The sequence below is a fragment of the Tiliqua scincoides genome, chromosome 4 (genome assembly GCF_035046505.1).
Source record: "Tiliqua scincoides isolate rTilSci1 chromosome 4, rTilSci1.hap2, whole genome shotgun sequence".
Classification (NCBI taxonomy): domain Eukaryota; kingdom Metazoa; phylum Chordata; class Lepidosauria; order Squamata; family Scincidae; genus Tiliqua; species Tiliqua scincoides.
The window spans coordinates 160,886,041-160,900,987 of NC_089824.1; the positions used below are offsets into that span (position 1 = coordinate 160,886,041).

A 14,947-nucleotide genomic window follows, 5' to 3' on the forward strand; every position below is an offset into this window, starting at 1 on the left:
CATGATTAATCTAGTCTCAAGTGAACTTAAATTAATTCTACCCAGTTAGTACTTTGGGAAGTCACCACAAAACATACATTTAAAAGCTTCACAGTTACTACTAATGATCCTTCCCTTACTTTGAAAGTAGGGGGAACACAAGAGTCATTAGTTAAGGAGCTGACCATGCTCTCAAATCCAACTTTGACTAACCACTGAACCACCCTGTCTTTCATTCTGAAGATGTCATGATAGTAAAATGCTGTGTCTAGTCAATGAACTAGAACAATGTTGAAGATTTACTGGAAAATGCCTGGGCCAGCCTATGGAGATATCCATATGCTCTACAGAACTTCTTAATTAGACTTTTACCAGTCAGTTGAATGTCGGATTAAAACATTTTGTACTAAAAATTGCTGTAAGAATAGCAGATAATAGCAACAGACTGAAAAATGCTGAATGTACCTTTGGAAGCACTACAATATCTTTAACAATTGGAATGACAATGGTTCTATTCCATCATGATCAGGTTGTGAAGCGGTCCATAAAAAGGGCAAACACACACTGGACACTGCTAATATGTATGATATCTGCCAGTTTTTATTGCCAAGAACTGGAAAAAAAGGAAGCATCACCACTGCGGCAATATCAAGCATTTTTATTATTATACCTCCATTCATGCCCATGTGCATAGAATGAGAAGACCTGTCTCTACCCTGAGAGGCTGACAGGGTATATGATACCACAAGAGAGACAACAAGCGAGGGGGGGGGGCTGGGAAAAGTACCTTACATACTTGCCTATTTGTCAAGAAATTTCTACCTGTAAATCATCTTCTCCCTTTATCTGGGGGTCACTCAGACATCAGGGCTGTTCAGGCTGCCAGGAGAAGCCCAGAGGCAAGCAGGAGGACAATGCAGAGATAATTAAGGGCTACCGGTCTCCAGGGCAACCAGGGCATTAGTCTCAAAAAGCTGCACCCAAAGTTAACTCTTTCACTCCTTCCTCCTGAGAAAAAAGTAAGCCAGGGCTCAACTATTCCATTTCAATCAAGGAAGTCTCATACTCTTTGGCAGGATCACATTCGATCTTTCTGCACCCTTGTTCCATTTTGCAATGTTTGGCAGTGGTCTGGTTTTTTAAACACCAGGATGTAATTCTCATTTCCATCTGAAATAAAGTCTGCGGCTGCAATTCAGTGCACCATTACTTAATAATAATGCCCATGGAAAGCAATGGACTTACTTCTGAGTAAACCAGGTTGCAATTGTGTGTAGCTGCACTTGCTCACACTCAGTCCTTGTTGCTTATCTCTCCACTGTGAACTGAACTGCACACTCCCAGTTATGTGTTATAAGTTGCATGCTACATGTTGAGCCTTTGGCTGAACACAGCAGGCACCTTAAGGAAGGACTGGACATTGCACATACACTGATAGTGTTTACCAAAAGGTTGTGAAGACCAGAATTTAAAGTTTATGAATAAAAATGTATCATATCATTGTCTACTGAATTTTTTAAATAAATTAAGGCCCAAATCCTAACCCATTTTCCAGCACTGGCATAGCTGTGCCAATGGGACGCGTGCTGCATCCTGCAGTTGGGGGACACTCAAGGAGGCCACCTCAAAGCAAGGGAATGTTTGTTTCCTTACTTCGGAGCTGCATTGCCCTTATGTCGGTGCTGGAACATGGGTTAGGATTGTGCCCTAAGAGACTGTACAGTTCTTAGGTAACAATTACTGGTAGGTTTTTTTTCAGGATCTGGCTTTGGGTAAAATCAGACAAAATTCTAGTCAGACACTCCCCTAAGTTTAATCCCTGACATATCCAAGGGTCACAGAAAATTCCATGATTTTGCCTCAAAACCTGCCCTCAACTTATCTGTGAGATCAACCGATACACAAGTTTCTGTGGTAAATGATACAAAGAAGAGAAAAATATGCTGTTGTTTCTGTTGCACATTCATAAGGTTAACTGCAGTAGGGAAGGTGGGTTAAGCCATTGTGCTATCAGGGAAGAGCCTTCAACTTCACATGTATCCCATTAATGGAGCGGATGACCATCTGTGAACAGGGAATGGGGGGCTTGGAAGGGTCAGGAAATAGCTCAAACCGTAAAAGTGTCAAGGCCAGAGCAACTTTCAGCTCATTCATGGCAAAGTGTTGCCCAATGCAGCTCCTGCATAGAAAAGAAGAAACGACAATATTACACTGTGAATAGAGAGAAAAAGGCCCTTCATGGATTTAAGCTGAAAACCCATTAATCTTGGAAAGTGGGTCAGGGATGGGGTCACATCTGAAAGTGTTTGGATATATAATTATGATTCAGATCCCTTTAGAAGTTTATAGGTCTTGAATGCAGTCTTGCCTTTCAGAGAAAATAATGGTAGAGACTCCTTCATAATGTAATCTTCAAAAGAAGCGTAAATTATAACATTTTTAGCATCTTTACCTTGGTCCAACTGCAAAAGGAAGGAAAGCATATGGGTGACGACCACATGAATTCTCTGGCGAGAACCTCAGAGGATTGAAAACCTGGAGCAGAAAACAAAAGTCAGGTCGGCCCGATCCAGCATGGCCAGTGATCTTGGCAGTCAGGGCTGTAAGGAGGAGTATTTCTTCAGGAAAACTGGTATGCTTAGCATAGTAAGCAAAGAAGTCATAATATGTACACAATTTTAATATAAGGTGGAAGATGACCAATGTATTCAGGAGAAAAATTATTTAAAAGCCACAAAAATGGTGATCAGTTAAACCCCATAGGGCCAACAAAAAGAATGCAACCCCCAGCAACTCAAAGGACAGGAAAGAGTTAAATTGACTGTGACCAAAATTCTAAAATCAGCTGTTGTCCTGTCCGTTGCTTCACACATCATTTTCTGCTCCATTCCCCTCTTCCATTTTAAATCCTGGGAATGCAAGAGAGAGAATGACAGTGACAGCCATGGAGGAGGGTGCAGATACCGAGTGTGGCTCTAGCTCTTTGTACCTGTTGGCACGCAACTGGGTGTGTCATGGGTATGGAGGCAGGATGGCATTTGATACCCTGGATCAGGCATTGTCAGATCATGAGGAAGTCCTCCTGCCACTGCTCCCCTAGGATTATGAGATTTGCTTCCAGTCCTGAAGTGTGAAGCCAGCCTGCTTTCCAGGGAATGCATGACTTTGAGTGTGGGGGTGGGGGCCACATAGGAAGGGGTAAATGGCTACCTCAACTGTTTAGGGTACGGAGGCAGTAAGGCATCTGATACGCTGGAGAAGTCCTCCTACCACTGCTCTCTGGGATTATGAGACTTATGCAAAACTTTGAGGGAGTGCACGTGTTTTACAGACTGGAGATGGAATAAGACAAACATGTCCAGAGAATCACTGCTGTTATTATCAGTTACAGTTTTGTCCAAAACTCCAGCATCCCAAACATACTGCTGTTTCTCTCAAAATCCAGTTATTTAAAGTTCACATAGCTCTAGAGATGCTTCTTATTAATCATGCAGCAGAGTCACGCTTCAGCATAGTGGTTCTCAAACCTTTTAGCACCAGGACCCACTTTTTAAAATGACGCTCTATCAGGACCCACCTAGCTTTATGAGACTTAAATACAGTTAATCTAGAAATAATATTTCTATGTATTTACAAGTAATATTTATGTATTTATCTGCCAAAAAAAATCAATTTCTCATAATTAGGCAGCCCTAATGAATAGCCTCAAGGTTAGAGGGATTTAGGGCCCAATCCTACCCAGCTACCAAAGGACCCCTTTTTTGTGAGCAATTTAACATTTGGTTGTGTTTTCCACGCATATACCTTACCAGAGGAAAGGTGGTGGCAGTGAGTGGTTAATAAAGGAGTCTGTAATGGGGTAGAAAGGGGGGAGATTCATATGAGGACACAATCCTAACTTGCACTGGAACAGGTATTCTAGAGGGCCTGTGCCTCCTCCCCACACCCCTCCCCGACCACGGTGCCAGCCAAACTCAGTGATGCAAGCTCACCCTGCCCAGGGCCCATGTCAGCACAGGGATACTGGCACAGGTCCGTACGCCAGCCTAACTCCCCTTATGTTGGTGCAAAAGTACTTTATGTCGACACAAAAGGGACTTGTGCCGGCCAAAAGGATCCAGCGCCAGCAGGAAGAGGATGCGCTGCTGCCAGTAGTAAATGCAACCGCCAGGCAGCCATGTGGCCTCTGGGGGGTGGGGGGAGGGCTTAACATGGGCAAAGGAAGGAGAGGGTGGGGGGAGGAACCGGGGTGGGCGTGGGATGGAACTCTTCTCTGCCATGTGCTGCCAATGGGCCGGAAGTCCCGACATAGAATCTCTCAAGTCTGAACTGGCTAAATAGCCAGCACAGACTTGAGAAGCCCCATTGCAGGGCTTAGGACGAATGTTCCCTTCCCCTGAGGAGACCTCCAGCTGCTTCCCAGTGCCCACTTGATACAGCCATAGCTGCTTTGGTGCCACTGCTCCAGCGGATGCCGGGAAGCTCAAGACTGGACTCTAACTCATTCCTATCCTTAAGTGTTACAGTTGCCTAGCCACTGTTTGGTTGGAGAGTTTCTCCTCATGTTTTGCTTTCATTTTGCTATGTAAAACACTTCTATACAGCTTCAATGTGATCCACCAGCCTCTTTTCCTCAGATAACCTTTCAGAACTGTTCCCATATTTTTCCCCATCCTGTTCTCATTCCAGCACTAAACACATTCAGTTATTGCAGCCTCAATGAAAAGACCTTGTGGCCATCACACTCTTCTTTTGTTATTACCTCAGGATTGTCCCAAATTTCGGGATTTCTGTGAAGACCGTAAATATTCAATGCAGCAATAAAACCTGTGATGAAAGAGAGAAAAGGTGATCCGTTGTGAACAGTAGTCCCCCTGATGTGTTTCCCTACCGTGCGGAGCATTTAATGACCCTAGCAGTAAATGAGGAATTGCTGACAAATCACAACTAAGTTGGGCAGGTGGCGTATGCACACGCTTCACAGGCATGATAAAGAACTTTGGCATCAACAAGCAGTTATCTTATTTTACAGCACAATACTATTGGGCCTGACCACCAGTGTTCCACTTGTGGCAAACTCTGACTGACAGAGTAGTGTGCTGCAGGAGCGCTGGCTGGAATGCCAGAGACTTCCCACTGATGTCTGCAGATCCAGAGGGCCCACTGAGGCAGGTAAGCTGGTGGGAGGCAGAATGGGGCAGGGGAGGGTGGAACAGTGGCAGAGAGGGGCAAAACCGAGCAAGGAGAGGGGAGGGACAGAGGGCAGGGGGGCTGTGGGAGGGGGTGGATCCGGTGGTGATGGCTCATGCTGGATCCTAGTCCCTCCATCAAGAGTCTTCCCGCTCCCATTTTTCTCCTTGAACTTGCGCCAGCAATATTCTTTGTTATATTATTGCTGGCGCAGATCTGAGGAGACACATTGCGAAGCAGGAGATTTATGGAGGTATAAGGGAAAGGGGAGGTATCCCCTTTCCTCTCCCAAGCGTCTTCATCTGTCCCGCATTGGATACAGTATGCTCCTTTTTGAAGTGGCTGCACCAGTGGAGGATTTATAGGATTGGCCTGTTATTGAAACATTAACCAATGCATGAATAACCCCTACTCCAAGTCCTAGAGTCTACTCTATGACATGTCTGCATAACTGATTTCAGTCACAGGGTCTCTCTCTCTCTCTCTCTCTCTTTCTCACCCTTTATCTGGTAGGTGGCTGTTAGTCAAACAGAAAACCAAAAACGATTGTAAGGCAATCTTCTTTTGTTCAATTATATAGGTCATAGAGTAAAGATTTAGCTTTTCAGTTCACCAGGACTCTTCTTAATATTCCATGTAAAGGCAGGAAAGGAGAGGGTGTTTCTAGGTAAAAGAAGCAGCTCTGTCTGTAGTAGTCTTACTACCAAATAGAAGAAAACCATGGAAGGGCTGTAGCTGAGTGGAAGAGCACCTGCTATGCATTTCATCTCTGGGTAGGATAGAAAAAGATTCCCATCTGAAAACCAGGAGAGCTATAAGGCAGCTTGTTATTGCAGAGAATATATCTTCATTGTAGCTGCCCTGATGAATGTATAGGATTACAATTTGAAATTATCTCCACCTGGATGGCACTTCTGCACAGATAGGAATGAACATGGGATTCAGGGTTGTAGAGTTAGGGCAGCTGTTTGAACTTGGTTCACAAAACAAAGGGGGGGGGGAGAAAACTTCCTTCCTCTTCATTCGTTGAATTCATCTAAACTCTAACACAAAGGTCCTCAAACTGGGATGTTGCGAGGCCCCAGCCCAAGGACCTCTGCCTGTATCCCTTTAATGGTTAGGAGGGGAGAATGCAAGGACACAATCCCCAGGATCATGCCACTTTGGGGAGGGGCAGGGACTTACCTTTACTTACATAACAAAGAAGCAGGCTGCTGGGGTGCAGGGAGCCCCACGGAAACCTCCATAGGGGTTGCATTCCCCTTGCTACATTCCCCCCTCCCCTTGTTTTACTCCTGAGGCGTTTGCGAACCCCTACTCTAAGCCAAAGCCAAAGTCAAATAACATGTAATTGCCATAATGATTTAAAATGTCATATTTTCTGATTTTTCTCTAGTAATTGGTGTGCTATAAATACATGTGAACCCAATTTCAGCCTTTTGACCTGGCCTGGAAAATCCCAACTGAACATCCTGCTCTCCAGTTCAGCCATCTGGGTTTCCTGTAATAAGTAAAGGTTTGGGGCAACAGTCCTAAGGGAATTTCTTGGGACTCAGGACCCGATCCAGAAGAATGTGTGCTCAGTTGCATGCAGTAACATGGAGGGGGTAGGGCAGCCAATGCATTTCAAGCATCTGCTCTTAATCTAAAAAAATACTAAAAACTAAAAAAAAAAAAAACTAAAAAAACTAAAAAAAAAACAGCTGAAGAACAAACATCATTTTGATGCAAGAGCACCAAGAATATTTCTCAGTTCAGGCTCACTGATAAGACTGTAAATGGGTTGGCATCCTTCAGTCTTGGCAGACTATGGTATCACGCTCTGAATGGTGGTTCTGGAACAGAGTGTCCTCTACCCATCTAAGACTGTAAATAAGTGCATTGCAAAACAGCAAATAAAACGGTTTGGCAAAGTATTTCTTATAGAGACTTGCATGAGTCCAGAATTTAAAGATAAATAGTACAAGGTTTTCAAATCTGGAGAACATTGTGTAAGTATGTTTGTGACCTTCCTGCTCTTTGCCTCTCTGTTTTACAGCTTCTATTTAGCAGTCCAATCTTATTGAGCCTTTACAGCCGCAGAAAGGCATATACAGCAGCATACAAGACCTCACAAGGTTGCAAACAGCATGACGCCAGCAACCTTTCAGGGGACATCACTGCAAATGGCAGTGGAGGCCCTGGCATGCTGCCGCAGAGGGTGACCTGCACTGAGGCAGCTTATCTGAGGTAGATAAGCTGTTGTAGGAGGTGGACAAGGGGCAGGGGAGTGGAATGGGGTGGGGAAGGGGGAAATCAGGGAAGTTTCTGAGCAGGGAGGGGGAGGGCAGGAGACTGAAAGGGTGAGGGTGGGAGCAATTTGCAGCAGTGACCTGGATCAGATCCAAACCCTGTTCCTTCTCCCCTTTCCCTTCCTCTCCTCAAACCTGTTCTGGCAAAACGGCTGGTGCAGATCTGAGGAGAAGATCTCACGTTTGAGCAGTAGAGGCTTGCTCCAGGGGATGAACATTCCCCCTTACCCCAACAACCTCTCCACCCCACAGGATGCAGCATGCACTCTGTTGGCCGGGCTGAATCAACAGGGGCTTTTTAGTTAGGATTATGCTGTAAGTATATCAACATTATTATCCTTTTTTGTATTTTAAAAAAAAAAAAGGTTAGTGGCTACATTATGCTAATTTTGATTTATTTACAAAGAGAAAGTCCTATTTATTCTTTTTGTGTATTTTTACTCCACTGATGAAGAGGCAGATGCTCAAAATATGTTGGGACTGTGAGTAGATTCCTCTTAACTATTTTGTCTCCTGCAGCTGTTGGATTCTGTTGGTGCTTCCCTGAAGATTAAAAAATGCAGCTCCCTTGTAGAGTCATTCAGCCATTCATATATAAAGACCTGAGGGAAAGTTCTGGTCAGCTTTTGTGGCCCAAGAAGATACTTGAAAAAGACCATCCAATTAAACAGAAAGTCAAAGCATAAAAACAAAGTCCCAAGAGGAAGGGAAGAATTGCATAAAAGTCTGGAGAAGGAAGAGATCAAGACCTTTAGGTAAACTTCGTCCATCAGCAAATGTCACAGGTGCACTCAGTTCTCGACCTGCTAGGGGTGCTGGAGGGTAAAGCCGAAGACTCTCTTTAATACACATAGTGCAGTAAGTCATCTTCCCCAGGTCATTCCTGGAAGACACCCCAAAACATATTGGAACTCAATCTCATAAACTGTTATAAACAATAATGCCAACACAAAAATCCATGAGCTAAGCCAGGGTCCCCAAACCCTGCCCCACAGGCCAGATGCAACCTGCAGCGACCCTCCATCCGACCCGCAGCAAGCCTTTGAGTGCCAGAGAGCCTTTGGCCTTCCAGGAGCTCCCCAGGCCCTGCAGTCCTCTGCAGGCAAGTGGAGCTGTGCTCCACTCACCCTCAGAGGATGGTCTGATGGTTGGGGAGAAAACAGAAAGTGACATTGGAAGGCCTTAAAAGACCATTGGAGGGCTGGACAAGCCCTCTGGAAGCTTCAGAAGTCTTTTTAAGGCCTTAAAATGTTACATCAGTTTTTTTGAAAAACTGAAAAACTCCCAGAAGTTTAGAAGGGGTTCTGAGGACCAGGCAGGCTCTCCAGTCCTCAGAACACTCTCCGGAGGTAAGGGGAGTACCGCTTGCCTCCTTATAGAGCTGCTGCAGGAGCCAGCTGGAGGAGGAGAGCCTGCAGGTGAAGAGGCTTCAGGAGTCAGCTGGAGTAGCAGAGACTGCTTTGGACTAACCCCTGCTAATTGGGTAAGAGGCACTTTTTCAAGTGAGTGCTCCTTTTTTTAGCAGGGGGAGAGTAACTGGCCCACCTCACCCCAGCAGTGTCTGTTCTAGTGGCTGTCTGCTGGTATTCATTTGCATCTTTTTAGATTGTGAGCCCTTTTGGGACAGGGAGCCAGTTAGTTATTTGATTTTTCTCTGTAAACCGCTTTGTGAACTTTTAGTTGAAAAGCGGTATATAAATACTGTTAATGTTAATGACTGGTTTGCAAGATCTTTTCCTTGCCCCCCCTTTCCCTCTGGGTCTTTATTTTTGTGCTTTTGGTCTGATTTGCAAGATCTTTTCATCAACTCCCCTTTCCCTCTCTCTCTTTTTTTTTTTTTAAAGTGCTTTTGGGCTGGTTTGCAAGATCTCCAGCGCCCTTCTCTCTGTTATTATGAGAGTGCTTTGAACTGAAGGAAGTTATACTTTTGGGGGGACAAGGCTAATTTTTTCTGGAGAACCTGCATTAAGTGCTTTGGGCTGGTTTGCCAAGAGATCTTTGCTTCCACTCTTCCTCTGTTGTGTGTGCCTCTGTTCTTTTGCTGAATTGTATTCTGCAAAATTTATTTTCATTTAAGTAAACTGGGGATGGGGAATGGCAGTCCATTTAAGTGTTTTTGTTTTTTTCCTCTGGTGTGTGTTGGGACTTGGAGAAATCCTGGAACTTTAAGCCCATTCATTTATTCACTCATCTACATTCTGTCTCTAATGTGTTTAATTATTTAAATTTATTCTTCCAGCCCTCAATACTGTGCCAGACTTATGATGCAACCCTACAGCCAAAAAGTTTGAGAACCCCTGGTCTAAGCCATTCCTGATCTAAACCCCAAGCAGTTCATTTCCAGCAACTCAAATAGGAAGATCTGAGATCCAAAAGTCATACGTAAGTTATGTGAGTGACAGCTGAGTTGAAGGAATGAGCAAGATTTAGTTCTTTCAGCTATGCAGGAAAATTGTCTTTACAGAAGATTGCCCTCAAATCCTTTCAACCACAGAGAAGTTTGAAGTATGTGTGGATGCTGTCCTCATGCTCCATCCAAGAGAGCTGCATCCTGGTACAGGTTTAAGCTCACCAGGACTGAGAGTTAAGCTGTAGAGCAGCAATCAACTGGCAGTTTGCTCCTCTTCTGCTTGAGAGGAGACAGAAATGGGCTAGGAGGACAGTTGCTTTCTGCACCAATTCCTTGGAATAGGATATTTTAAACTGGAAGGGAAATGCCTTTTTCAAGGCCAAACTAAATGTTATATTAAACACAACTTGAGCATGTCTGCTTGTTTTTGCTAAGGTATCTTTGTATGAGTATCAGGCGGGGGTCAGGATCAGGACCATGGCATCCATGCAGGACTAGTTTTGCCTGCTGTGATCCCCTTCCAGATTCTCAGACAGCTGATATTCCCCCAAGGAGGTGTGATCTTTTGACACAAAAAATGTTTAGCTGCAAGCACCCTTTTTCTGCCTCACAATGGCTGCAATCTTGTACACAGTTAGACTGACTTCCATAGAATTTATTCAGCCTACACTTTGTGGTCAAAGACTTCCTAACCTCATCTGCAGTTTTGACTTCTGTCATGCACACAGTTGAACAATGCTATTCTCTACCATGTTTTTAGAAACCTTGGGAAAAATCAAGACTACAATCTCGAAGATATATGCGTAAAGATGAAGAGAAAGAGGAAGAAGAATGACCATTGAACATTCTTTTGCTCCTCAAGAAGCTCCTTTATCTCCTCTCTGCATCTCTGTTGATGTTCAGGATTCTGGGCCATACAATACAGGAGCCAAGAAATCCCACTAGCATTGGTATCGTGACCTGCAAACATGAAAGTGTCCACCTCAGCACGCAGATCTTCATCTGATAAAGGAGTTCCATGTTCATCCTAACAAGACAGAGAAAACAGGGCTGAATGGCTTTTGTGAGACCAATGTACTGCTTGTTTAGGTTCAACAGGATAATTTTAATCCATCATTCCTTTAAAGCAGGGAAGATGGTAAATGCTTCATTAAGGGAGGGCTATTGCCTGGGATATAAAAAATGTCAGGAACAGGCAGTGCATCCTTCTTGGTCCTGCTCGACTTCTCAGTGGCTTTACCTATCTGTCACCATGGTGACCTTCTGGGGCAGTTGACTGTGCTGGGGCTTGTGGGCACTGCTTTTTTCTTAGTCAATAGGCCCAGGTGATGGTGCATGGGGGTGCCTGTTTGGAGCCCTGGCCAATGCGGTGCATGGTTCCACAGAGTTCTAGAACAGAACTAGAGTTCTATTCTAGAATAGATAGAGTTTTAGAATAGCACCCAGTAGTTAGCACTCACGCACCTTTTCCTGCTTCCCACTTTCCCCTCACTGGACCAACAGCTGAACAGGGGAAGAGCTTTGGTAAATTGTATCTGCTGCCACCATTGTTACCAAAAAGGGCTGTTATGTTTTAAGGGGAATTATTATATTAGCCTTTTGGAAACTTCAGGATTGCAGGCTAGATAACAAGACAGCGTAATGCAAAGAAATTCCTTTTTATCTTGAAAAGAGACTGGGAGAAAGATAACTTTCAATCAACGATTATATTTTTATTACAAAAACACACAGGTATACATAATGCACATGGAAAATGGTAAGTATATGTTTCTTGGTTCCCAGTACTTGGATCCTATGTACCTAGCTTTATGGTGGTTGCATGTGCCGTGTATTTGGTGCATCCGAAGAAATTAGAAAAGGATAGGTTGTAGGGAAGGATTTTAGGGGTCCCTGGTCTGCATAACCCAGCTGCTAACTAAGATGGGGAGAGAAGGGGAGAAATAGGTAGGATAGAAGGGAGAGAGTTCCAGACGCAAGATATAGTTACCTGTCCTGAGAATCAGTTGGGGGGGGAGGGGGGAAGAGTCCTATGGAGGACCTGTGCCTTGGAGGGCAGCCAGAGAGAGAGAGAACATGTGGCGAAGTTCTCTTTTAAGGGTTTTTGCTGACCTGAATGACCCGGATGTGGCCTAGAGCTGTCCTAGATGCGCGTGCTCAGTACACACAGTGGAACACGTGGAGCATGCAAGAAAGACATGATGAAGTCAGCTTATCAGCCAGGTCTGACCTCCTGGGGGAGGGGGAGTAGCTTGCTTCCTGTTGCCACTGGACTTTGGAGTCAGGATGTTGCTTAATGGCTTGCTAGCTAGGAGAACTTACACAATAGACAACAATAAGCAACAATTTACAGTGATTGAGATAACAATTTTCCAGATTCCTTGGATGGGGATGTGATTACCATGAGCTTGACTTGACTTGATTGTCCTGTGTGTTGAGGTTTAATGGGTTTGCATAACAGTGACTGGATTAGGAGACACTTTGCTTAGAAACAATGATTTAGGCTTTGTTGCCGGGAGTCTTCCTCCCATGCTGTGTGAATGGAAAGGTAGAGGCTGTGTAAACTTGTGACTTTACCAGGTTTTTGGAAATTGGGCTTGTTTGCTTGGCCTGTATGATATCTTAGTCCATAATAACATAACCAGATATAAAAATTACAACTTAAAAGGAAAAAGGGGATTTTCACGTAACACCATCCCAGATTACAAAGACTAGTCAGAGAAGGGCAATCTGGGAAAAACAAATCTCCGAGGACAGCACTGAACCTCAAGGGTTATCATTAAAAACTAAACCCCCAGTTAATGCCTGGCCTGCAGGGCAAAGAAAGAGCCTAAGAGCCATTTAACATCAGAGTCCAGCAACCATGGCTCCATCAGCTGGAAAGTTGGATAGGACTGGGCCCTTATTTTTTGTCATCCCTGTTCTTAGAGGATCCTTTACCGTAATGTGCTTCTTCGAAGGGTTAGAGACAACCTGGAAGCCATAGGCTGCTGCAAAATGCTGCAACACACTTCCTATAGTGGGGGCCCAATCCTACCCAGGGCATATACTGGCAGATCTGGGAAAGCAATCTGTTGGTCCCCTGCCACCAGTAAAAAGTCCACGCACAGGTGACAGCAGCCCACAGGATCTCCACCATTGCCAGTGAATCAGTGGTGGGGGTGATCAGAGAGTGATTGAAATGGGTTGGGGGGAGAATATGGGCAGCCACACATGGTGTATCCTGTCCCCCCTTCCCAACTGGAACGCCCTTCTCAGCCTATGGAGAGGTAAATAAATCTTATGTGGGCTGGGTAAATGAGTCCTTATCTGGGCTGCCTAGTTTCTCACCTGGGCTTACTTATCTGGGCTGCCTAGATACTTAACTTGCAGCATGCACTCCTTCAGCAGCACTACCCACTCTGAGCTGGAAGGGGGTTGGATTGTGGGGGGGAAGACATGAACACAAAACACTGTTGTGGAAGCTGTGCAGGTTCCCAATTAGCTTTAAGGCCCAATTCAAGATGCCGGTACTTGCCTTTTCAAGCATTTCCAGCATTTCCCCACACACTTCCCACGACAACTTCTTATTACTTTTGCAAATGGGGGGGGGTGGACGACTGGTCTGACACTCTTCTATTAGAGAGATGAGATCAGCGAAGGGTAATATTTGGATGAGCTCCTTGAGGAAGTGGAGGGATCAGGTTGTGTGGTGATGGCTCTACAAACTGCATGAGAAAACTCTCAACATTTTCCAGTCCAATCTGAACTGAAACTACCAATGAGTTTCTACAACATTCACCTTTGCACAAAGAAGAATATCCAGGAAGTCCAAATGCCTCTTCTTTCGGATCTTTTCAAGTTCTTGCTCATTCTTCAGGGACTCCTTTCTCTCTCTTATTACCTTATCTGCATTGGGTGTAAGCAATAAGTAAATATGTAAGCAAATATGATTAAGGAATATTGCATTGTGCTCAGGCAGGAGGTCTTGTCTGGAGGGCAAACCGTTTCCCTTTCTGAGTTCAGAAGCTAAGCAAGATTTGCTGCCTTGGATGGGAGACGGAGAGAGACAGAGAGGCTGCTGACAGATCTCTGCAGAGGAGTGAAGGAATGTGAAGAAGTCAGCTGGCAAGAAATGAATAATCTTGAGAATCAGTCTGAGGCTTGATTTGCAGCCCTCTGCAAATGTGTGGAAGTGCAAGTCTGACTAGCCAGGATGAGCCTGCACTACAAATGGAAAACATCTGGAGAAATGGAGGGTTCTATACGCCTCTCTCGTGTAATAATACTTGTAAAAACACTGTTGGAAAGTGGGGCTTGAGATTAGCCTGTATGTTTGAACTGTTAGCTCTTTGCTCTGGCACAGCCAGGCCTGGTTTGCAAACAACTGGTTCAGGGCAAGCTGTAAACTACTGTGATAGCATGACTACCTTAACACCTGTGCAGCCACGCCTGAATTAACCGGGCAAAACCAGATTGGGTGCTGAATCCCATTTAAGCCTCTCCATGCAGTTCCACCTGGAGTGGAACTTTCCAGCACTGACATAAGGGCAATGCAGCTCCGAGGTAAGAGAACGAACATTTACTTTGAGGAAGCCTCCATGAGTGCCACCCAACTGCAGGATAGGGTGTCGTGTCAACACTGGCCCCTTGCTCTGACTGGTCAGGGAAGCATGGGCTTCATACCAGGACCTTAGATTGTAGTGAGTTTGCTGCACAACTGCAACCACTTGAAGGCAACAGGGTCCTCAGGTATAAAAGCAGGACCTGGAGAAAGGAGAGTGTGGGAGTAGAAGGTTGGAGAAACTGAGAAAGCAAAAGGACAGAGTTTGGAGGACTGACCGACCAAACAAACAAATGGAGACTGCTGGAACAGAGACTGCCATGCCCAGGAGCTGCTGAGAGGTTCTGCTGTAGCTGATGAAGCTGCTGACTGGAGCAGGGAGGAAGGAGGATCTCTGCAATTCAAAAAGGCAAGCCACCCTGGTGGTGGGGTCCAGCGGTACTTTCTGCAGAACTAGGGCCATTGTTGGGGAAAGAAGGGAGGCTAAGCCCTCTAGAGAACAGATTTGACAAGACGCTTCCTTGTGACTGTGTGTAAACATTATAGATAAAAGGTAACACATAATCATAACTAGTGCATCCAATCAAATTGCCAATG

The 14,947-nt window shown here is 44.9% G+C and overlaps 1 protein-coding gene across 1 annotated transcript; it reads right to left on the minus strand.

The window, feature by feature from the left end:
• Positions 1-644: 644 nt before the first annotated feature.
• LOC136648789 (cytochrome P450 4B1-like) lies at positions 645-8,338 on the minus strand. Its single transcript, XM_066625025.1, has 4 exons — positions 8,210-8,338; positions 4,742-4,806; positions 2,432-2,514; positions 645-2,158 (listed from the first exon to the last, which is right to left on the minus strand). Exons 1-4 carry the CDS (start codon positions 8,325-8,327, stop codon positions 1,990-1,992), a joined length of 435 nt encoding a protein of 144 aa, XP_066481122.1. The 5' UTR covers positions 8,328-8,338; the 3' UTR covers positions 645-1,989.
• Between the last annotated feature and the right edge of the window lie 6,609 nt (positions 8,339-14,947).